Source organism: Falco peregrinus, chromosome 13 (genome assembly GCF_023634155.1).
Source record: "Falco peregrinus isolate bFalPer1 chromosome 13, bFalPer1.pri, whole genome shotgun sequence".
Lineage (NCBI taxonomy): Eukaryota > Metazoa > Chordata > Aves > Falconiformes > Falconidae > Falco > Falco peregrinus.
In genome coordinates, this window is record NC_073733.1 from 18,214,654 (window position 1) to 18,240,489 (window position 25,836).

At 35.5% G+C, this 25,836-nt stretch overlaps 1 protein-coding gene across 1 annotated transcript in view; it reads right to left on the reverse strand.

The window, feature by feature from the left end:
• DIAPH2 (diaphanous related formin 2) overlaps positions 1–25,836 on the reverse strand; it is a 243,897-nt gene that overhangs the window by 173,030 nt on the left and 45,031 nt on the right. Inside the window, exons 16-18 of the mRNA XM_055817800.1 lie at positions 23,972–24,076; positions 20,815–21,489; positions 14,323–14,437 (exon numbers count right to left, since the gene is read on the reverse strand). Coding sequence (XP_055673775.1) covers positions 14,323–14,437; positions 20,815–21,489; positions 23,972–24,076 — 895 coding nt within the window. The remainder of the gene's footprint in view (positions 1–14,322; positions 14,438–20,814; positions 21,490–23,971; positions 24,077–25,836) is intronic.

Below are 25,836 nucleotides of genomic sequence, written 5' to 3' on the forward strand. Positions count from 1 at the left end.
GCATGATTGTTAACTTTTAATCCTTTAGATAGCTTTTTAATATATCTTCCTCCAAAGAACCTTTATTCATTTAGATAACATATCTATCCTTACTCTATGTATATATGGCAGAAAGTCTTGCAATGACAGATATTCTGTTCAAAGCATCTCCTAATAGCATTACAGTTGAAACTACTATCCATCAGATAAAAGTTGTAATCTCAAAAGCAGATGAGGAATTTTTTATTTTTTTTTTTTTTTTTTGTCCGCAATAATGGAAAAAATATCAGCTTTGCACATAAAACCAACAAGCATGGAAAGGGGAGCATTTTCTCAATCTACCCTTGCACAGAAAAAAAACCCACATTGTGTTTCATCTCAGAGAAATTTGTGCAAAAGTATATTTAGGATGTAGCATGAACTAGTTATGGGTCTGACAAAAGATAGAGGAAACATCTCTAATCCAGACTTAAAATAATTATTTTACAAGTAAGACTAAATTTAGCTTATAACTACAGCTTTGTTTACAGTGGGGTTTTGTTTATTTAAACAAATGCACTGTTATTTCTGAAACTCTGCTGGAAGCTTTCAGGATGTTAAAATATAGGTGCAGAGTGTATTTAAGTCTGCACAAACTTCCCTGCTAAGTAGCTGATCTGTTTTCGATCCTTTCCTGTAGACACATTTTTTTTTTTCTCCCACCTTCCCTTGGGTCACAAATTTATGCTTTACTTCAGCTGAAGAACCTGCATTACAATGCTCAGCCTTCTACTAGTAGCTAGATATGGAGCTTCCTTTACCAGTATTGAGAAAGTTTCCCAAAAATATAGCTACAGCTGCAAATAACACATCAGAAAGCTTAAGACATTATTTAAAAACCACCATGCACAAAATTAGAGAACACAGACCAAGAACTGACAAGTGATTGACCTCCAACTCATTATCAGTGTATTATGTGCATACATGAAGTTATACACAAGAAAGATAAGCCATACTTGACAAAAATTTCCACAACAGATAATCTTAACAGTTCATTTAACAAAAAAATGACTGTCAAATCCGTGGAATGGTCTATTTAATCATGTTCTGAGTAACTAACTCCAAATTAAACAGATTTTTCCAGTACCTGACTAAAATTCCCTTGCTAAAAACAAAGATGGAAAAAAAATACTTGAAGAAGAGTAACTTTTGAGGATTTTTTTTTGTTTTGACATTAGAGAAAGCTTTCTGTTTAGTCTTGATCTTTTTACTTATTCATACAGAACGTGTTTTATTCTAGGAATACATATTTATATTTGTTTAAAAACAAACAAAACCCACTTCTTTTCAGTTCAACACAGATTCTTTTTTCAGTTCAACTTCTGAATTTCTTTTGCGTCAAATTCATAGAAAAAATACTCTCTGTAAAAGCATTATAGATCAAGACTACTTCATGAATGTATTCATATTTCATGCTAATTAGTCTTTGTACAGAAACCCTTTCCCTGGTGTACCTAGTACATGTGTCTCTGTCCTCCACTGCTCGTTAGATGTGCTATAGTTTATTTGAGCACTGCATCACTGAGACTGAAATAGACATTTCAGAATACAAAACTGCTTCTCTTCCTCTGCTGTATTTTATAGAGCTGCTAACAAATAAAAGTTCTATTTCCCTTAGAAAAACAAGCCATATCGTAGGTACAGCATCTACTACCTAATAACAGAGTTATCACACTAGGCTGGAATTCCAAACTTCTTGAATATATGTATGTATACATTTGTCCACGTGTGACAAGCAGTGATCTTTACCCTTTTCCAATGGGGACCTCTGAAACAACCGATGTAGGAAAAACACTAAAGCATGAGTTTGAGTTTACCTCCCCTTTACTTCTTTTATAGCCAGAAATGACAGTTCCACCTCTTCTCTGCAAGATCTTAATTTTTAAATTCTGAGAAATCGGGTCTAACAAATACATACATGAATTCTCTAAGCTACCACCTAAAATTTAAGACATTATAACTAAGACAGCTCAGTCCCAACATCATTAAAAACACATACAAGAGACCTTTTAAGGCAATACATAGCTGTTTCATACTCCAGTATTTTTCCTTCCAGGCCTCTAACACAAAACACTGCTCTACAAGTTCTCCACACCCCCAACACCAACTACACTGTCTGCAAACCAGTCCTTATAATTTCCACAATCAGATTTTTATGAATGAAATAATACATAAGAGGTTTTAATTTATTAATTTTATATTAGCAAACAGTTCCCAAAATTTACTGAAGGAATACCGATGAATACCTAAAATTACTCCAGCAGCAGAACTATCATGCTTCACTTAAATGGAATAACTATGATAGTAAATATATCACACTTCAGGAAAAAAAAAAAAAGAAATAGCCTGCCTTAAATGCTACTGCTGAAGCTTTTTGACAAAAAACAAACAAATTTAAACTTGTGGTGAAGCTGAGCAGCAGGGGTTTCTGTATTAATTCTTCCAGTTCCGCGCATTTCTTTACCAAATGGTGGTCTTACAGCTAGTGTATACATACGTGACATACTCTACAATCTCAGTTTCATGCTTGGCACTAAATAAAGACAGATAATCAGCATCTCTCTGTAGAGGTAATACCGTCAGGAAGTAACTAGCAGGGTTTCTTATTTTGTGTCCTTCCTCCTCAGGTCTCCAGTGGGGAAGACTAACCTGTCCTAGTGACATTTCAAAAGGGTTAAGAAGTGCTAATTAAACTAAAATGGAAGGAATCACCTCCACCTTCGAGCAACTGACCTGGATTCTGAATAGGCAAGATGCTGATTTTGAACATGAACATGATGTTTATAGGAACTGTGGTGATATACATTAAAGCAACCAATGCAAAAGCTAGCAACTTCTAAATATCCCAGACCTCGAGCTATTTCCCATCTGTGTCTTAATCTGAATACAATTTCATTCACATACAGACTACTTGTACTTGATTTTCTGAAGCTGCAATTATTGCCATTCTTTATGTAATGCTAACCAAGACCCAAACTACTCAATCCAAATCCTTCTGATACAACACCAATGCTCTGAAAAAATACTATATTTAACTACTGCACATGTTAAGAAAGCAAGCTCCAGGAATAACAAATAGGAGGAGATCTAAGAAAACTGAATCTCTCTCACCTGTCCCTCATTAATTTTTCCCCTTATGAATATACTACAAAGCCTTTAAAAGCACAGTCATAAGAGAGACATAAGTGTATTACAGCCCGGGATCTCCAGCTAAGTTCCTCTATCTGTTCAACCCTATGGCATGATCATTCTAAAAGCATTATTTATATTAGTTTCTGCAGGAAAGCAAGACAATACACAAAACATAACACAACTGAGACTGAGCCTAACTTCTAAGAAAGCCTAAACAGATATTTTTTATCTGGGACAGTCTTCATTCACTATCACACGATGAAAAAAAATTTACAGTCCCAAACTGAAAATAACCTAAATGTATATTTCAAATTTCCTGTATGTTTCAAGAGAAAGTCTTCACAAAATATCAGTGTTTCCCTCACCTTAGTCCACCACAAACAAAACCTGTGGTCAAAATATTAGTATTAGTGAAGTCATTTATGAAAAGAAAAACTTCACTTGTTCCAAGCAGTATTTACGACAATGCTTACCTGTACATTTCATCATACAGCATTGTAATTAACATTAATTCGTATGAGAAAACACAATCAACACAGGACTGTCAAGCACTCCCATGTCAAGCGAGTAAAACACTGTTACAGTGGTTTTTAAATACAAATTTTGGGGTGAATATTCATCTTCTGATCTACTTCTAGCAAATTAGTATAATTACTAGTAGGTCATACCAACATAACATCTGTTTTACATAGTATGTTTTTTTCAAAATAAAATACATATTTTGGGAATCTATGTTGCAAATGCCACAAAGAAAATGAATCTTCTAACTTACTGAAAGGTGTGTTAAAACACTATTTGAAATAAAACACAAAGAACCAAAATTTACAATTATTGCCTCCTAATTGGAAGCTTTTGTTTGTTTTGGCCCCTTCAGAATGCTATGCTCATTTTAGTTTTTTTGTGCTAGGATGAATGAAATGGGTAGCGATGCTCTTGAAGTAAGACACACACCCTGTTCAACAGGAGCAAGTGCTATCTAACAGCTACCACTTGCACAGTGGCTTCTTCACAGAACAAAATTTACACAGGAACATACAAGTAATTCTTGAGAGGCTTCATTTGTGATTCTCCTGAACAGTATCCCAGCTGCGGCAAAACTACATGCATCATTCCTAAGCTCAGTTTGGAAACCATGCTTCTCTGTGTAACTACTGAAAGTTTATTTACCAAGCATAACTATTAAGAAGTCAACTTCTGCAGATAAGCTTTAGTACCTGATGCAAAACCAACTATAAAGAACACATGCACCTTTTTCCCTCCTTTTTTCTCTTGATACTTCAAACATAGCAAGACTGGGTCTAGTTATCTGGTACAAATTGCCCCTGACACTTCTCGGCAGAAAAGCTTCTATTTCATTGCTATTTCTATACAAGTATTTTTTCCCCTCCAGAAATATATTTCTTATACATTAACTATGATTGTTGGTAAATAATTCCAAGATTATTTAAGAAACAAAAAAAATGCATATAAAAATACAGAGCCGCAAAAATGTAAATCTATGCTAAGTGGTAATAATTTCAGGCATAAGTTTTTTTAAACAATCTAAAGCTTTTTCCATTCCAAGGTTTGACACTTTCACTACTGGACAAGTCTGGTTGAGAAGAAAAGAAAAAGATGAAAAATGGCAAACTAGTAACTCTTTCTTCTTTATGGTACTTGCATTTATTCTGTTGTTGAAAAAGAACTATTTCAAATTCACTGAAAAATGAAAACAAATGAGCCTGCTTCACTTCTATCTGAAACAGATACAAAGACAGATTATCTAAGCATGCAATCTAACTAAATGAAATTCCTGTAAGACACAGAAACATTTGGTGACCCCACACTGTGAAGCAGTACCTTCCTTGGGTTTGGATTCATATACTTCTGAAAAGGAGAGGGCAAGGAGGGAAAGCAAACATACACATCCTGAATTAATCAGAAGACCAAGGGAGCCACCTGCAGTTTGCAATCCAGAAACAAATACATTATGAGTCTGTGGGATTTTTTCTTTTTATTTCAACAAAGCAACGCATATAGTTGAGCCAGTACAACATGACTGTGCTTAATGCTAGAGATTCCTGTATAAAACTGGAGCATGTGGTCTCACACCGACAAATACAGCTGTGTTAAAGGAACGTTGGCCAAAACTGAGTCCATTAAAAGTTTGTAAAAGTTTAAGCTCTTTGCTGAATGTGGTCTGGGCTTCTTAGCACATCAAATTCAGATCCATTTTTTGAAAGTACTAATCCCTTTTCCTCTTCTTTATAATGTGAAATGTAAATGAATGTAAACAGTTTTCCTTCAAGTTTGATGATGCACCAACCTTATTCTTTAGCTGATACTTATCTCTTTAAGAAACAGCTGAAGAGATAAACAGAACTTTTTTTCTCCCCAGTAAAAATGGCCGATAAAGAATGATGCATATTTCATATTGTCGTTTGTCAGTCAAGAATAACAGTGAATATAAGCTTTGTAATATTCACAGAGGAACACTGCACAGAAGTAGAATCAATCTTGAAATATTATATGACTGATAGAAGAATAAGAACTTGAAAACTGCACTTAAGGAATGCAAACAATTCCTTCAGTGAGAATGGTTGAAGCTAAAACATTCATTCTTATAATAGACTCACTGGTCACAGAGGGGATTTAAAAAAAAATAAAAATTCACATCAGAAAGATATGCCTGTTAAGTAGGGGAGCAAGGGGAAGGAGCAAAAAAAAAAAAAAAAAAAAATCAAGTGAATCAACAATATCTACTGACATCTACTACATTGAAACTAGCCTGTCTGTCTCTCTCTCTCTCAATATCTGGGCAGAGGTCTAAATAGAAGGAATCTAAGTTAGTCTAGAAATTCAAAAAACCACTGCAAAATAACACACTATCCTGCAGGAAATGGTGGTTTCACAAAGGAAAAAAAAAATACACACTATTTTCTTCAGAAGATAAAAATCAGCCTGCTTTATATCAAAAATAGAACACAACAGACATAGCTTTAATACACTCTTGCTAAGTAAGTAATTTGGTAGTCAGTTCTATGTTCCCGTCTTGCATAAAGGTACCTTGCACAATTGAAATTAGCAGGTACAGTAAGGTTCAAATGACAGAAACTACGGCGAACATTCAATGGCTCAACGAATTGCAGCAATAGGGCCTCAAAGAAAACTTCCTAAAGACTGCACGTGGGTATCCCACAGATGAACATAAGAACATCATCTGCATGATGTTAATGAGTAAGACTGCACTATTTACTTGCACATGGGTATTACAGAACTAACATGATAATTACGTCAACAAAATGTGTTCAGAAGTGAAGGGTTGTTTTAATTAAAGCCCAATAAAAAAAATATACTAAGGAAATCGCATCTTCCTAGTTTATAATATCTAATTTGTTCAACACACAAATCAAAAAACACAGTCATGTCTTTCCTATTGCTGAACTACAGAAGTTCATATTTTGTGGAAGAATAATTTCAAATACTGAAAGTAGTCTAGTTGTGCAAATTTTCTGGCATCCTTTCTAATAATGGAAAATATTAATTGAAGGTATAATAAGGAGTTCTTGTTGATGCTTCAACCAAGGGAAAATAAAAGCTAAAGTGGGTGGGAATAGCAGCCCACCTACATTCACTACTCCAAGAAAGCTGAAGTTTAGACCTTAATTGCCATGTATTCACAGGGAGTTAGTGGCAATCAAAATACTATCACAGCTCAAGATTTAATAATTCACTTGAATTAATAGATAATCATCAAAGCACTTTAAGGTAGAGAAAAATAATGTACAGAAATTTTATGAGAACTGAAAGAAGTCTTGATAAACTACACCAATCAACAAATGCAAACAGAAGACACTAGTCAATAATATACTAGCAGAAAAAAAATTGCCAGTACCTTTTAAATAGTATTTTACCAGCAAGCTAGAAAAACCCCAAGCATACTTAAAAGGAGAAAAATCTCATACAACTCACACAACTTGTGATGAAGAACTCAAGATGCTGATGACTTGTTACAAGACCATTTGACCTTCACTTTTCAGAAGGGCATAGGATGGGTGAGCGTACCATCAGAAAAAAGCAGGGGTGGATGATAGGAAGTCTATGCCTGAATGTAAGTTTCAACATAACTGGAGTAATAGTGTTGTATTTTTATTAGACTTAACACATTAACAAAGTACAAATAATTGTTGAAGTCTCCATATATCGTTTGTATACTTTTTGTTCATGAAAACATTGAGTGCAACACCTGCATACATCTATCATACTGCCTATGTATAGTACCAGCTAGTATTCCACCTTCACCTATTTTTAGAGCCAGTCCCTTCACTATTTCCAGCGAATTTAAAAAGAACATTTACCTTATAACGTTTACAATAAACTCATTTGGGTAAACACTGTTATCTGCTTACACTTGTGCTTAAGTACAGTTTTCTGAACTGTTTACAGTCCAACCTTTACAGCCTAAAAAAGAAACTATTTATCATCTTAAAAAAAGTGTTATTAAGAATGTTGACAAAAGAGGCTGTTGGTATCATCACTACAGTGTTGTTTAAACAACACCTTTTTCTTAGCCTTATCACGTCATATGTTCTGTCTTCCTCAGAAGTCATGCTGTCTCCCTGCACTGCTCTTCAGGGTTTTTTTGTAGGTTTGGTACGCTCTTACATTTTTCCAACAACATTTTCCTACTACTTTAAATTGCCGGTTTCTACCCTCTTCCTCCTCAACCAACAAAACAAGTTTAGATACCAAAATCCTGGCACTGACCCAAAACATGAACAAATTAAACATTCTACTATTTTTTCATTATTACTAATATTTTAAAACTAAGCTGAGTGCTGAGTCCTAAAAGTTGTTCAGAAAAGAAGATATCAAAGGTAAGACTGGAAAACCTCCTAAGTTTTCATATTGTCATTACTAAAACAACATCATAATGAAATAAACTATTTAATATATAGTATGCACATAGTACTACATTATACATAGAAAACAAAAATCTGAATATTTTGTTCAATTATAGCCTACATGCAAGTTTGTTATTTTCTCTTGTCCTTTTTCACTCCGACTCCCATAAAGTGAAAACCACATTTCAGGTATTAAAACCTTGCTTCAGTTTTGAAAGCATATCAAAATGATTGTTGAATTGTAGTTTACAAGTCTAATCATAAAGAATCAACAGAACCTGATCGAGAAGCTTTCTCTTGAGGTAAGTTGGATGGATAATGAATTCTGTACTGGAACAATCCCAGTAGTTACAGACTATTATGTACTAATTACTACCTTTACAGATCTACTGTACACATAATTAATTTCTTCAGAGCACCACTATCATTCTTGACTGGCAAAATACACAACCTAAATTACAAGAGACAGAAATTAACATGATCCTTTAGGGAGAAGGCATTAACTTGCTTGGTAGTGTTTAGCAATTAGACCATCAATCAAACTGCAAAGGGTGATTTTGATAGCAGCAGGCCTGATACATTGAGTATTGTCACATTATTACAAAGTTATCTGAAGCCCCAAGCACATGATGTATCACAACTCGCCTACAGAGCCATAACATTTTAATCCTTTACTTTCACCTGCTAGAAAACACTTCATCATACAATTACATGTGTATTTAATATTGAAAACATTAAATGCCAACATAGGGAGTTTTTGAAAACATAATCCACAATTCACAGCAGACATCACACTGCTGCCGATGGTGTTATTTTCCCTTACGCTGGTAGACAAGATAAAATTTGCTGTCAGTTATGGGACAGAAGCAAAACTGAGGAAAAGAACGCTCTACTTACACAAAATAATATGATCTGCTTAAATGATTTCAAATATTTACTACTTAGTAGGTTCTTGCCAAGAACAGTAATGTTTTAAACACTTGATTTTAGTTGATGGTTGTTTGTTTTGTTTTTTTTTTTTTTTTTAAAGGCGTTCCACAGAAATACAAAGGTACACACCCCCAACCTGGCCAAACACCAGTAGACCAAGCTTCTGGAGATTTATATACTAAATTAATTCCAGAGATTAATATGCTAAACAGAAATTGTTGTTCAACTTTGTTACAATATTTCCCTCACTAAAAAATTACTATTATGTATTTGATCAATAATGCATACTTTTTTTTTATTTCTAGCATTTTGATAGTGGGACATCACTAAAGACATCAACAATGCATTCTTAGTTGACAATGTACCTCATGATTTTACTGCGTATTAACAGAAAATAATGACTTAAGATCACATAAGTAGTCTCACAAGGACAAGAGGCATTGCTCTGATCAGTTGGATCTCTTCAGTTATTAAGAAATACTGCAGGGTTCATACCACACCAGCCAGCTAAGGAGGATTGTTCGTTGAGTTTATTTCACATTTTCTTTATACTCCATAAACTGGAAAGGATTATTTTACTTTTAATTACAAAAATATTTCTGTGGTCACACAAAGCTTAAAATTGACCACTAGTTTTAAAAATGAAAGTTTTCTCTATGGAAAGGTTACCCTACTTGTTAAAAAAAAAAAAACAAAAAACAACAAAACCTGTCTGATAAGGCTGTTGCTTGCAGGTAAAATTTAAAGATTTAAAAACAAGAAGATAAGGTTAAGTTAACAATCCCTCAACAGGTTTTTTTTTTCCTCCTGCTGTTTAAATATCAACACAAATCAATCCTCCATGGTAAGATTATTTTGCAAATCAAATAGTACTGAGCCAAATTTTTCAAGTTCTGACTCCAACTGTAAAAGAATGATGCATGTTCTGTCCTGCAAAATCACTGCTTTAACATTACAGCAATACATAATTCACAAAATAAAACTGGATTATATCAGATTCTCTCTTAGACCAGGTCAAAACAAGTAACTGACTGGAAATTAGCACCATCTTTACTCTTTTCCTCTGTGCAGCTGCACGAGGAAATGTGCATCTCTGTGTTTCACTGTCACCCACAATGCAGTAACCGTCCCATGTCTTAATACCACCCAACTCATCGATGACCACCACAGTTGCCCATTCACTTTCAATTATGCCTGATCCGGAATACCATTTACTTGCCAAAATTAACTATGAGAATATAATCATTGTTTCCACCTCTGCATCTGAAAGCGTAATTGCAAGCTTAACACACTCATCTACAACCCTTAATAAAAATCTGAAGCACTTGAGTCCATTTTTCAGAGGCCCTTAAAAGGCATTCAGATCACCTGTATTTATCTTGAAGAAAAAAGGAGAAAATCCTTCCAGTCTGTACTGAGAACATAAATAGGTCTCTGTTAACTTAGTTTAAACCCTGACATGTCAAAACCCTGTAAAGTCTGAAAGGGAATATTTTTTTGTTTCCACCGCTCCCTGTACAACAGATGTTTCCGTAACTGTGCTCAGTAACTGATTTTACAGATCAAATGCTGCAGTGACTGTTAGCAATGATCTGAACCTAACTAAATACATTCCACATATTCACAGGGCATCAGTACTATATATCTGATGTTAAAGTAGCAAGTAAAGATTTAACCTTATGCATGCTTTTTAAAACAAAATTTGGATCTAAGAACATCTGAAGTAAAATTATTTTACTGGTCAGGGATCATTCCTTTTTGTTTCTGGTACTCTGTGATTAAATGTTCTTATCTTTTACAAGCAGCTAATCGATGATTGCAATAATTTGTTATCTAATGAAAAGCGTGCTTCAGAGGTGTTCGACTTCCCCCCTGCCCAGCTTTTGGTATCCCAAAGGACCACCTCCTTGGCTGCCTTCCCTGAAAACAGGCGGCACTCAGCAAGGCAGCACACAGTTCAGTGACAAACAACATTATGTTATTCTTGGAGTATCTTAAAACAGTATTTTGTTAAATGAGGAAACCCCCTTAAGTTTCATTCTTTCTGTGCCAGAGAATCATGAATAGAATTCAGAAGTTTAATCAAATTTGAGTGCTGCATCCTATATAGAATTACTCTTTTTCAATAACTGTTTATACTATTATTTGTTTTACTTCAGTTACTACTGCCACTGGCATTCCAAAATGCCATGAAATACAAAATAGTAAACACCAAGTTATCACAATTATTTTTGGTAATTGTCAGTTTTCTTCCACTCATCCATTTATGTTTTTCACATGTTGACTATGTTCTTGAAAGAATATAAAATGTGTTTCTATTTATCTTTCTATCATTCTACTGTAATACACTGGGAGACCACACCAAGAAACGGGACTAAAGCAGAAAATAAATTTGATCTTAGATTACGCTTTAAATAAGTACTTTGGGGATTAATGATCTATCTGCCTGTGGCTGTTAAAACAAAAGGGATTAAGAATGGTGAATACCATTTAATGATTCCCTTTACAGATAGAAACTGCAGAAAAAAAGTTGCTTGTAGGATGCGATTAGAATCTGTGCTGCAACTAAATGCTCTGAGACTCTTCTTGACTTCTAGTAGGCTTTCAATTCTTAAGAAAAACTTGAACTCAAAGCATGACAGTGCTGACTTGCTCTACTAGTCAGCCAAATAAGATTTTAATATCCTGGATAAAATGCATTAGCATTTTTAACACTCTTCCTATCCTTCATTATGGCATATTGTTTTCTACAACAGTTAACCAAGAACAACATAAGGAAGAACAGGAAAAATACCTGCAAGGCTATCACCACAGTGAGCTATTTGGAGTATTTCTGTTGTTCACAGTTTGAGCTGTGCAACTATGTCAACAATAATTTCTTCTCGTATGAAACCGGCAGCTATGTCAAAATTTCAAGAGAGTTTTTTTCAGCATTTTTAATGAAGAAGCTTTTCAGGAATTCAGAAACATTTCTTCAGATTTCTGATGAAAGTCTTCAGCTCAAGGCAGAAGCTTGTCATTATCATTATGAAGAGTTTCATTCTGTTGTACGTGTTAATCTGCTGCTAGGGGTTCTTTCCCTTAAAGGTTTTCCTGTCTTGCTGTCACACTAACATCAGTGACAAACTCCACATCATTTTAACCTCACTGAAATGCTATGAACCAAGAATCTATCAAACTTCTGTTTGAAAAAAAGTGTTAAATTACCGTCGATGGTGCTTTTGTATTACTGCGTGTAATATCTGTACATTTAGAGCAGTACGTGGGAAGCATTGTAAAAGCAGAATACTAATGGCTCAAATGCAGTGACTACTGAAAAGAGCATGAGCTCTAGGTGAAAGAACAGTCTATCTTACGAAAAACACAGCTATGACTAACTCTTCAAAGTATTTTTAAAAGAGCACAGAAAAAGACACATTCAGAAATAACTCAAATCTACACAATAAATGGTTCAGGAAAGTTATGCTCCTCTGAGAGACCTTCCTTAAGTTAACTTTTCAAACACTGTATTGGTATAAAATGAAGTTCTTATTCTTGAAAGTCAGACAACAGCCAGGACACCACAATCAAACAAACCTCTACATGCAACTTAATTATCAAGTAACAAAATCCTCAAATTAATTGACAGAAGCGACAGCATTCTAGTGGTTCAAATTAAAACAAAAGACTCCCTATGTTTAAAATACAAAGCATCACACGCATCGCTAACTACCAACGCCAAAATGTTAAAGTAAAAAAACAAACAACAACAACAACAACAAAAACCAAACAAAAAAACCCACAAAAAAACAGCAGCACAAAAATTCTTCCAGTCAGTACACACATTCATTTCTAAATGCTGTGCTTGCATACTCAGATTTGGCCTTTGAACACTTGATACATCTGACTCCACCTACCTTCAAGAACTGCACATCCAAAAAGTATTTCATATTCTAACTGGTTGATCAATGAACTAAAGATTTATAGCTAGATCAAGAATTCATTCTTTCAGTATCTACCTCTTCTCAGACTCTAATTTTTTGGGCTTCCTCACTAGCTCTTAAGTAAGTTATCATTGAACCATACTTCAACAGTACTTCTTATTTTCAGTGCCTGAAACAAATTACCAGTAAATGGCCAAATATGAAATAGCGATCAATTGACGATTAAACATTGATAATAATGAAAAGACTTGAAGAGGCTGTGTGTAGCTTCAGAGGTACTCAAAGACCATTTGAAAGCAATGAAGAGCTGAGGATAGTATTGAAGTATCAAAATCATAACCAATATTCAGTTGTTAGAAGCTGCTTTCCCCACTCAAGATACAAATATTATCATTGTATCACCTATTGAAGGAATTAAGTATTTGAGAAGTTGATTATTTTTCATCTAAAACCAACAGCAGAAGAGCTGTTTACACGATACGCTGCGCAGCCGCAGTTACACTTGTCAAAAAGCTGCAGCATACCTTTTATTCTCACTGTATTGTTCTCTCTAGTAGTCAAACCGACCCATTTCACACTGCGTTGCAACAAACAAAAAATTGGTAGACTGACTTCTTTCCCATGGTATTACCCAAACAGTATAAGAAGTGCATATTCACACATTCAACCCTTTGAAAACTAACATATCATTCACTAACAACAGTAACAATACAGTTTAACTGTATATATCTGGGGGGGGGGGGGGAATGCTTCTTAGATCACATGACAAATTTCAATAGTAATTGAAGGAGTATATTTAAAGACTTTTTTTCTTTAAAGAGCTGCATACAGTATAAAAAAATAATTGAGCAAAGACTAAGGACACAAACACAAGAACTTTGAAAAGAATGATAGTTTCAAACAACTTGTTCTTGAATTGTAACAGAGGACATATTACAGTGTTGTGATTTTGTGATTCAACTGCTTATTTTAATTGCTACACTCTAGGTCTTAGTTGTACTTCTAGAGGACTATGACTTAGCTGAGTGATAGAAGCAAATTTTTGTTACACAACAAAACCTCCACGTGTAGAATATCTGAAGGAACCTGACAACTTAAGAGCTCCCACAACTAGGAATATTAATGCAGGTGAGCATGATTTTAGGATTAAAATTTCAATTTAATTACACTTTGAAGAAAATTCACATCTGTCTGCAACATACCCTGCATTTTCAAGAGGTATTATTACCTCTTCAAGTTCCTCACATTGTGCTATAAAGTGAAGGAGAAGCAATTCTTATAATGGACTTCTATGCTTAGTAAAAACACAAGTTTTATATGATCTTCCTGCTATAAAACCGTTACATGCATTCCATGTTATTGCAGAAATCACACTGATGTCATTGCACAGTTTTAAACTTAATAAAAGCATAATACAAAGTAAAAGAAGAATGTACCTTTCATTTGTGTTCCAAAGGTGAGCGCCAATTTTGCAAACAGTTCTGGGTTTTCATATTTATCTTCTTCAGCTTTTACCCAAAAGCTGTTTTCTGCTATCTCTTGAGGCTCAATCTGAAACAAAAATGGCATCTCCATAGTTAATAACTACTATTTTCAATAGTCAAATTAAAGCAAATGCTACTAGACTTTTGTGATAATTGCACTGAATTGTTAATGTTCCAGATACGATGCTCCCTTAAGGACGCTTCCCAAACAAAACGCCATCAGATCAACTGCCCTGTATCTACTCAACAATTTTTATTTTATTTCCCCCTTTCAACAAGTTTTCCAAACAGCCTTGATAACATGCTGACACCTAGGTCTGAAAATTTTCCACCACTCTCGATTTCTAGAGAGTTCCCAAAATCCTCACCACTGGTATGCATCCTTGCTACAACTGTAGAAAGAGTTTTCTTACACCGCCAAAGTATTGAATACCTTATTTATAAATTACATGTCAATGTGGACCTTTCAGTGACTCAATATCAAGACTGTAGGAAAAAAATATCTTTTTAAATACATGAAAATTTAATACTTAATATCACTTTTTTTAAAACGTAGCTTCCATTTTTCAAATGTAAACACAGATTTCATTACAGTACTTTACTTGATGTTGGCTATATTAAAAGAAGAAAGTAGTCTACAATACAGAGGCTGAAAGTCAATTTGACTTTTCATGTATGATTCCCAACAGCTATTTTGTTTTCAAAATACATTCTTCCTGCAGTTCTTAAAGTGTTATCAATTTTTGTTTACAAGTTTGTTGAAATGTCAATTAATTTTCAAGGGCTATTTGACTTCAAGATGATATGCAGGTAATTTATCAATACTGTATTTGTTAACCTCACTAGGATTTCACTACAACGCATTGGTCCTCCACCTTTTACCATATGATCAATCTGTTAATGTGTAGCTGCTTTACCACCAGCAGCAGGTAAGACTTTTTTTAAAACTACCTTAATCCAACACCAATGGTGAAGACAGTTACAACAAAAGGCAGTAAACAGTAAGAATTTCATTTCCCAAATGATGGCTCCTTAAAAGTGATGATCAAATAGACTTTTCTTTTTCAGTATGCAGGAGATTTTGGCACCATTTCCAGAGCACTTATGTAAAAGTGTCCATCTGCAGTTATTTTCCATTGTCATACAGAGCGTTCACATGTACACTTTATAAATTATTTCTATAAACACATGAACATAATTGATTACAATGAAATTGGCTGCAGTGACCAATACATGTTATAACCTAAAAAGCTTATTTTTCTACATGTTTACAGGACAGTAATCGAGTGTGTTGCAGTTACAGAACTAGTGCAAACAACTCTAGAATCAGATATTACTTAAAAGGACAGCTGGGTATAAAAAGCACAGATTATTTGTATGGCAGGAATTCTTCTCTACTTATGGGAGATGCCTAAATAAATGAAAAAGAGAAATGAACTGTAGGAGAGAAACTATCCTAACCAGACAAAGCATAAAGATTCTAAGACAAGCAGCAACTTCAAGAGAGTATTATATTGTCAGTGGCATACAGATTTTATCACCCACACCCCACACCCCGTGCCAAAGAAATGGGCAAAATATGTATATGATGAAACCTATATTCTGTAAGGAAACAAATCCAGATGGAAATACCCAAACAGACACAAAAAGTTAAAATTAAACTCTAAAAGTTAAAGATAGTAACAGAAGCTAATTGAAATAACAGCCACACAACATTTTCTTAAAAGCCTAGGGGGAGGTGGCAATGCATTTCTAAAACATTAGAGCTACATTTCAAAAAGAGAAAAAACAGGTTGTAAAATAATCCAGAAAATTGTATGATAGATGGTTTGAAAAAAATAATCTTCTAAACAGAAAGACAAGGACATTCAATGGTAAAGTATCTCCAACAGACAACAAACAGTTCATAGAAGGGGAAGAGAATTTTTCTTTTTTATAAGCATTTTAAAGGTTACCATACTGTATAATTCAAATATCCTAAGTGTACACGAACTAAAAGGACTTTTATATGGCTAGATTAATTTCAAAAAAACAAAAACAAAAAAAAAAAAAAAACAACCAAACACCCAAAACAAAAACACCACCAACCCCCAAATCTCTGGATTCCAAGACTGGGTAATGCCAGATTCAGTCACACATGAGCATCTATTTTAGTATGACAACTGATATATTCCTGTTTCTTTTAGTAACGCAACTAGACTATTTAAAACAGTCTGGTTTTTTCCTCCAAAAAAATAATATATTCGTGTGGCTGACAGGAGTTTAAAGATGTTTCGTACAGATGAACAGCAGGACTATATAATTCCTTTAAAATTCAGAAGCTTTAAAGTTAATATTTGTTTTCAGAAAAATGTTCAATTTTCTGGAAATACACTGAGAATCATATGTAAACAAACAAAATATACCCCTCCATTTTGCTGCACTCTACAGTTACTTTTAACATCAGCCTCATCTACAGTTCTCTATAATGGGCCTGAAATTCCCTGTCATACTGTATGCTATAGCACTAAGAACACACACTGATGTGTGTTAACCAAAGCCAAAGATTTCAGGTCTCTTTTCCCCCCAGATACTTTCAATTCCTCCTCCCACAATAAAGAGGCAAAGTTATCATTTATGCTTACATGCAGATTATAAGTATTACAGACAGAAAAAGTAGGGAGTTTTAAACTTATTTTAACATTTCCTGTAATTGATTTATTAAAACATGGTCAACTATTTTGAGTATCCTTCTAATCATTCTGAAAATCTGTTTTTAAGCTACTACTACTAGATACACTTTCAGATTATATTGGCATATCTCCAAATATTTTGAAATCCAATGGCAAAATACTAAAGAGCAGTTATGAACATTAATTCTGCTGGTAAAAGAAACCATCAATTGATATGTCATGCATTTCCACACTGATTTTACCTCAACATTCTATATTCCTCCTTCCAAAGTTAGAAGGATTAATCATTGGTGATACTGCTCTTACTTGTTACTCCGAAGAAAGAGCCATTTCAGTATGCAACAGTTCAGAATTCAAAGGAACACAAAACCTAAGTTTATTTTTTAGTTAGAAAGGCGATTAAGATCACTTATTCAAATATATCAGAGGACAGTCTAGTTCCTCCTCCAACAGCAAACACCTGTCGGTACTAGTTCTTGAAAGGTTTTGCTTGAAATGGTGATGGTACATATTCAGAAATTATACAAAGCTACTTAGCTTAAATCATCTCAAAAACCCCATGGAAAAAACATTTCCAAACACGGTTCAGTGCTGCTCCCTAAGACCATCCATCGCTACGTACACTCTTAGAGCTGAAATCCCATTGTGTCTGACAGGGTCGATCAGCTACGTAACAACCTCAATGGACATATGAGCCTTGTGCCTAGCACTACTGTGAGAACAGCCTACAACAGACCGTCATTTCTGTGCCGGCACGTCATTCATTTCAGAGAGTTTATATTGAAACGATGCAGCATCCTTAGCCAGAAGCAGCACCTGGCATCCCATGTCATCCAGCTCCATCCAGGACAACATGACAGCACTCAACTTTATAGAAAGATGTATATCTACATCCATATGAATTTCCTTACATTTCTACCAGCTGTGAAACATCCTGAAAAAAACTTGCACTACTTCAGGGTACAATTTAAATTGCAGGTTCAACAGTTGTTTAATGTTAAATTGCAACTTATGGTCAGCAACTTCAGTCTGTAGCCACTTCACTTTTATCAGCAATTTGATTTTACTAAGTTCTTGGTACCAACACACTATTGAGATGGAATATGATTTTCAAGAAAAGTGTCAGACACTACTCATAGTACAAAGATTTCAGTACCTTGACAAATAAGCAGCAGATATCCCGTCAAACTACACTGAAGTCCGAGCTAGAGCACAAACCAGATAGCATGCAAAATATCAACATCCTGTTTTGATATGCCTTGATGATTTGGTGATCTATGTGTTTTTTTCCTACAGCAAACCTCAATACAGCTATCACCTTTTATACCACTAAAAAACTGCCAATCACAGACTGCCTTTAAGATGTGATGGTTTAGTCTTCATGATAGATGCAATTACCGAGTTCCTCATATATATTTCATTTATGTGGAAGGAACAGAGACTATACTGATGAAAGAGGGATTTTAAAGCAACACATACACAAACACACACCTGAATACCAGCACTACTTCTCACATCACGAAGTGACCAACTATATTGAGAGGCGCTTAACTAGTAACTGCTCCTACAGGTTAGGTTACAAATCAGAGACTGTGCTTTGTGGAGGTTTTTTGTTTGTGGGGGGTTTTTTTTATTTATTTTTATTTTTTTATTGCTCAAGTCTTTATATTTTATGATGTTTTAAAAAATTAGTTTTTATTAAATGTAACCCCGTTTAGACTCTGCATAAGCCGACATTCTTTGAAGCTAATGGTGCCCAAGCATTTCAACCCCATAGCTCCTGCCAGAAGCTATAGCCTTGCCCTCACACACTACGAACTTGAAACAAGAAATATCTCAGGTTAAAAACCTACAATTATCATTATACCACAGATATCAGCATTCTCTGAATTTACAACTACAAGAGACACCATAAACTTCAAAGGTCTTTACATGACATGGCATGCAGTTATCTATGTTTGAAAACTGCTTGAGAACTATTCCTAATGGTTCAGATACATGTATGCAACTGAACGCGAAGCCACAACTCATGCCCACTGCACCTGCAGAACATTGCCCCATCTTTTCATTTCAGTCGCCACAGCTTTTCCACTCTGATTTGATAGAGACCAACAATACAAGTAACTCCGCAGAACTATAAAACCCACTGAACGTTCACCCACTGATTATACTCCACATACCTCAGAGGAGTCACAGATGTCCTCTCAGAACCACCCTCATGACAGGGCCAGAAGAGAAAGAAAACACAGCAGTCACCTACTGCCATCTCCTGCTGTCGTTACATAAACCTACTGAGCTTAGCAGACATTCCCTAAAAGCTCTCACGGGGAAAAAAAAAAAAAAAAAATCTCTCACTCAGCAATGTGCAACCCAGATATTTTAGAAATTTTGTATCGGAACTGTATTAGCTTCTTGGGATACTAATCTGTCAAACGTTAAATACAAATTTCTGTCAAGATGAATCTCATTTAAAAATTCATTTCAGTATACAGTATCAACTACATTTGTAAAGTAAAGGAGGGAGGAGGAACATCAGCTCCGCAACTCTACTGGAGCCATGACTTTTAACTAAAATTTAACATTAAACCACCTAATACTAAACCAAATGCAGTAGTAATTTTATACAAAACTAGATAGCTCAAAAATCAGTCTAGTAAGAATTTTTTCAATGTTTACAACAAAACCTCATGTTTAGTAACACCATTGCCTTTAAAACCTTCTGGTAAGCTTTGCAACTGTTAACAAGGTAAATGCCTGCCTTTCTTGGAAAGAAAAAACACTGTTAAGTGTATTTTCTAATACAACTATCTTTGACAGACAGGTAGGGTAATGAAAGTCAAATTTCCTTTCAAAATTGCAGAACATATCACAAGAACAACAGAAATTTGGACACAAAATTATTGGCTTCATTTCTTAATTAGATCCTTTGATTTATAGTAAATTACCCTATTTATTCAGAGGACTGACAAAACAATTCTTAACCTCATGTTAAGACATCAGCCCTGAAACAGAACATTTTAGTAGTTTAAGTGTGTATGCTTACTATCATGGTAAGTATAGTTATTCATTTTATTAGGAAAAATTAGAAATTTATAGAAGGCATAATCAAAGCACCTTCTCAGCACCCTTTTTTATTACTCAAACACAGCTACTAAACCAACAGCTGTAGTCATCCCTTGACTCCAGACCCTTCTTTCTGTCAACCGCCAGATTGTCAAAGTTCCTAAATGGCAGTCTTCCCAGCCGTCTTCCATCCAATTGTCTACTTCAAGATTCGTTTTCCCAGGCCTTAAAACCCAGCAATCCTTTAACTCAACTTTTTGCTGAACAAAGGAGTAACATGATTTCCAAAGTAAACATTTTAATTTCTTGGTAATTTAGATCTGCTTTAAACAAGACATTTTACCTTTGAAGTGCTCACGTGGCAAGTCAAATACCAATTAAGAGATAAAAACACGTAGAACTTAACTCAAAAGAGTTTCAGCCAAAAATTTTGAGAGCTGTTAGCTACAGGCATCCCCAGAATATGGGGTATTACAGGCTCTTAGCAGCATTAAACAGTTGAGATTACCCCATAGCGTAAGTTGCCTCTGAAAACCAAAACCATCTTAATCATAACCACAGCCTTAAAAATGTTTTGGATAAAGAATGAAATTAATTCCCCAGACTCTATGAGTACTATTAATAAACTAACATCAACTCTAGCACATCGCATCCTTCTTTCTCAAAAGCCACTTTCTACCAATGAGAATAAAAACAAACACTGCTATACCTTCGACCAGTTGATTCTCTTCATTGCGACTTCCAGCTTATACTTCTTCTTCTCCTTCATCCCATGTGGTAACGCTGGTATCACCGGAAAGGGAGCAAAAGGAACACCCCCAAGACCCGGTGGCATCGGAGGTCCACCAAAAGGTGGTGGTGGAGGAGGGACTGCTCCACCAGGTAGCGGAGGTGGTGGAGGTGGTACTGCTCCACCAGGTAGCGGTGGTGGTGGTGGAGGCATCATTCCACCAGGTAGTGGAGGCGGTGGCGGAGGCATCATTCCACCAGGCAGTGGTGGTGGCGGTGGAGGCATCACTCCACCAGGCAGCGGTGGCGGCGGTGGAGGCATCACTCCACCAGGCAGCGGTGGCGGCGGCGGAGGCATCACTCCACCAGGCAGCGGAGGCGGTGGCGGAGGCATGGCTGCAGGCATGGCTGCACCAGGCAGCGGAGGCGGTGGCGGAGGTGGAGGAGGTATGGCTCCACCAGGCAGTGGAGGTGGTGGAGGAGGAGGTGCTGCTCCACCAGGTAGCAGAGGTGGTGCAGGAGGTATTGCTTCACCAGGTAGCGGAGGCGGAGGAGGAGGTATTGCTCCACCAGGTAGTTGAGGCGCTGGAGATGGTGGTGCATTCTCACTTGGTAGGGTGGGAGGTAATGGTGCTGCTTCTGTCAGGCCTGGACCCTGAAACATAAAAGAGGAATTACTTTCATTGAGGAGGAGGTTTAATACAAAGTTGAACCAACCAGCATGTTTTGTAGTCAACTGTACCTCAAGAAAGTGAGAAATGCAACCATTGTCCTATTTAAATGAGAAGCAATAACAATAGATTTTACCACATACCATAAAACTGCCAAATAAACTGAATAACCTGGCATTTTTATAAAAACAAATTGTTCCTGTTCTAAAGAAAGTTTAACAGTAGCAGTAACATTTAAGTAAACAGAACAGCACTTTATTTCTTACCAATACACAAAACATTTAACCCACTCAGGATATTCTGGCAAGCTGGGGCAGACATGGCAATAACCACACTGAATTTTACCACTAATCTGCTGGTGGAAAATTTTCCACAGAAATCACTGAAGCTGCTATTGCAGTGCAAGAGGTTATGGGATTGCAGCTGTTCATAACTATGCTGACATCTTATTCGGGGGTGAGGGGTGGAAAACAGACACCAGTTAAGGTTTCTTTTAAATCTGTCTGCAGTTGTTTCTGTGGTGATAGGAAGAAAAAGCAGTTGTAATATCCATTCTAGTAAGTTGTGAAATGAACAATGAAGAGAAACTGCAGTGTGTTAAATCATCAGAGACGTTTCTGTAGCGATAACATGATCCTAGCCTAGTACAAACTCCTCACAGATTTTTGTTTCTCAGGACTGTCTGTTAAAAAGCAGCATCAGGAGCTATGCACAAACTGCCAGCAAGCTCATACTCTATTTCCTCTACTAACTAACTTTTTTTTGTTATAATTATTAAAAAAAAATAGTAATTACAAAATTACGTAATATAGGCTGTTCATTTTATCTGATTCGTATACTGTGTCCCTACTCAATTTTTTACTGTTTCTAGTTTAAAGGAAGCAAGATTATTTTTTTAAAAAGAAAAGCAAGATTTAAAAAAAAAAATCAAGCTGAGAAAAATCTGACGGCATTTAAAAACAAATGCTGTAATATATTGTATGCATAGCATAACACAAGAGAAAAAAAAAGCATAGATACTACATATTTAAAATGTATCACTTGTAATTGTACCATTATTATGGATGAGTTGTAATATCTGGTTAACCTGACCTGTGTTAGAATCAATAACAGAATTAATAATTTATTAGACTAAAAATAAGTGTTTGGCTTTGCAGAAAGCATGTGGTTTCTTGGCTCATGAACTATTACACATTATAATGCAACAACTGGTGAAGAACTCATTAAAACAGACTGACAAATTTCAGCGTAACATTGTCTTGTAGATATTTATAAGAAACATTAAAATTGCTATGAATGAAGTCTGAACAGAAGTGTCTGTGTTGGAAAACAGAGGAAGAAATCATAAACCACCACAGGTTGCAACAATGACCTGTATTGCTAGCAAAGGACACAATGACAAGGAACAGTAACCCAACTGTTAAATGCGATATAACACGCTTACATTAACATGAGATGGCATAGACAACTTCCCAGCTGCAGACCAGCATCCTGAAAGCAGGATGATAGCAACCAGGTTATATAGTACATCACACAGTGTTCTTCCTCTTCCTGTTCTTCCAAACAGGCAGTGAGATCACAGGCATTAAGATATCCACTATAAAGAAAAAAAGCAACAGGCAGACCTTGCCTAGCATTGAAAGAATAGGAAATAAGCCAGGTTGTGTCAAAATATCAAACCATAGTATCTGTTGGTTCCTAAAGGGTACAGATGACCTGTCTAAAACCCAATTCACTGCCATTGTACAAAAAGAACCCAAGAGATGTGGCAAGGGCTCAGCGGACAATACTCCTGAAGTGACAGATCACTTTGAGACACATCTTTAGGGCTTGTGAGCAAAATTTATGAGGAAACAAATGCAGGTAAAAGCAGCTTTGCTGAAGCTAAGTATCACCTTCCCCTTCCATAAGGTCTTGCATTTTTTCTTACATTTACTGATGAAACTGTATAAAACTAATGTGATATTCATTTTAGAAATGGCTACAGTCTGATACCCAGAGCTCAAACAAATATTGATGTTACCAGTTGCATCCACATGCTGGCTGAAAGGTATGTATATTGTGCACACATGGCTATTAAGATGTCCACCTTTGCAATTCAAGTATAAAGCCTTATGAAACAAACACTTTGCAAAACATACAGAAGTAATAACGTTAAGGCATAAACAAATACTTGGAGGAAAAAAATGTCCAACTGTATGCAAACTTTTCATATCCTAAGGAACTGTTTTCCTCAATAAAGCAGGTTCTCTCTAACAGGTGTTGAATAGATAACTATTGAAAAATATTACCAGTGTTAACGATCCTTAGTAGTTTATGCTGCCTTAAAAACCAATCAATACACCTACAGTATACATTTCCAGACTCTACAGAGACAATATACTCCAGGGCCATTTCTTTTCAATTCTTAAAATAAATAAATAAATGAACTCAACTGTGGAACTTACTGTGATATTGTTTTATTACCTGTGCTCGTAGCTGCTTGATTTCTGTTTCAAGTTCTTTAATTTTCTCTTCTCTTTTCTGAAGCTCTGCTTGTGCCTCTTGTCGAGCAGTGAACTCTTCATCAAACTGTAATGATTAAGCAATACAGAAGTGTTTGCCCATTAATGTCCACAGTAGAAACTTTATTTTCAGGAATTCTTTGAACAATATCACAATTAGTACAACACAGACGCACTTTTCACTTTAGAAAAAAAAAAAGTACTATTTTTCCATTACGTGTTCTTCAATTATCACATAATTTCTTTCATCAGTTTAGCAAGGATTCTGAACCTCTCACATCCAGCTACTTAGTACAGCTGAAGTTCAACAGGTTTTCTTCCCTCAACAGAACTCTGCAAACTTCTCAAAGTAAACTCAAACACACATCTCACGCAGCAAGCTTAAATCTGAAGAGATGTATGCAGCTTCAGCATCATCATCCATGAAGTAACGCAAGAAAACAGGTATACAAATAAGCTAGTGATCACTTTAGTCTACATGTCGCCATATAAAACTTAAGTCCAGTTTACAACATGTTTGTGAGATATCTACTGTGTATTATAATCCCACTACTATTTGCTTAACCTTAGAGATTATTAGCAGCTTTAAGAGCTGCTGTTACTCACTCTTCCACAAGACACAAGTTATCGCTAGGATGAACATGTGTTGACTTCTACTGACAAAATACATCATGATAAATAACTGTCAAGGAAGCATCACAACAAATGGCTTTCTATAAAGCCTAGACACCATAGCTCCTATTGAAAATATATCCACATATAACACTGAAGACAGAAAAAGTAATGACTTCATTCAAACCTTCATTTGAAATTTGTGATCATAATGTTCAAGAACATGTACTTTCTTCTGGCCTGCAAGAGGCTTCTTACACCACACCAGCAAAAATCAAAATTTTCAATGCTTTGAATACACAATAACAAGGTATATGAACTTTAGTACTACTGCAGCTAACACAGTACATTCAGCATTTCATATCCTTAGACAGGGTGTGATAAACTGAGATTAACAAGTTATCCATTAACATAATCTAGGAAATAAAAATTCAAGTAACTTGAGAAAACACGTTGTATAAAGGTATTTTCAGCACAAACACCAACAGTGATGAAGTAGAAGCACAAGCATCAATTTCTTTAGAAATATCCCCCCAAAAAATTATTACAAGAAATACACTGAGCTGCAACTCTTCCTACAGGAATAATTTTAAATGTTTAATCTCTTCTGTATCCAGTCATAAATTAAATCTGCCCATGACCAAAATACAACTTAGTTATCAAGTTCCTCTTAGAAGAGGACCGGAGCAGAGGGATCAAGTTGTTAGCAAAAGAGGTTCCAAAATGCACTGTAAGATTCCTAAATGTGAGTAATAAGGAAATAAGATTACGCTCCGTCATAATGGAATACTTTACCATGGGCATTATTAGGAAATAAAGCAGTATTTTAACGTTAGCATCTCTGTGCCTAAATAGTTGATGCTTTTTCAAACACTGAATGACACTGCTTTTCAGTAACTTTTTTCAGGTTCTAAAACAAAGCTAGATGAAGAGCAATGACCACTTCCCCCACCTTGGTTTTTTTTTTTGTTTGAAAGCATATACATGCACTGTAGGTATTTAACTATGACTAAGTATTTCAGGAAAAAAAAGCAACAACCAAAATTATTGTCATCAGTTATCTACATCAGAGGAATATATCTGAAGATATGTACAGCTAATACTACTCATCTGCTTTCAAATTCAGAATAAACTGAATCTGAGCCTTGCACACACACACATCGGAAAGCCCAAAACTTAAAGAGCTATTAAATGTGAAAGAACATCCTGCCTGTA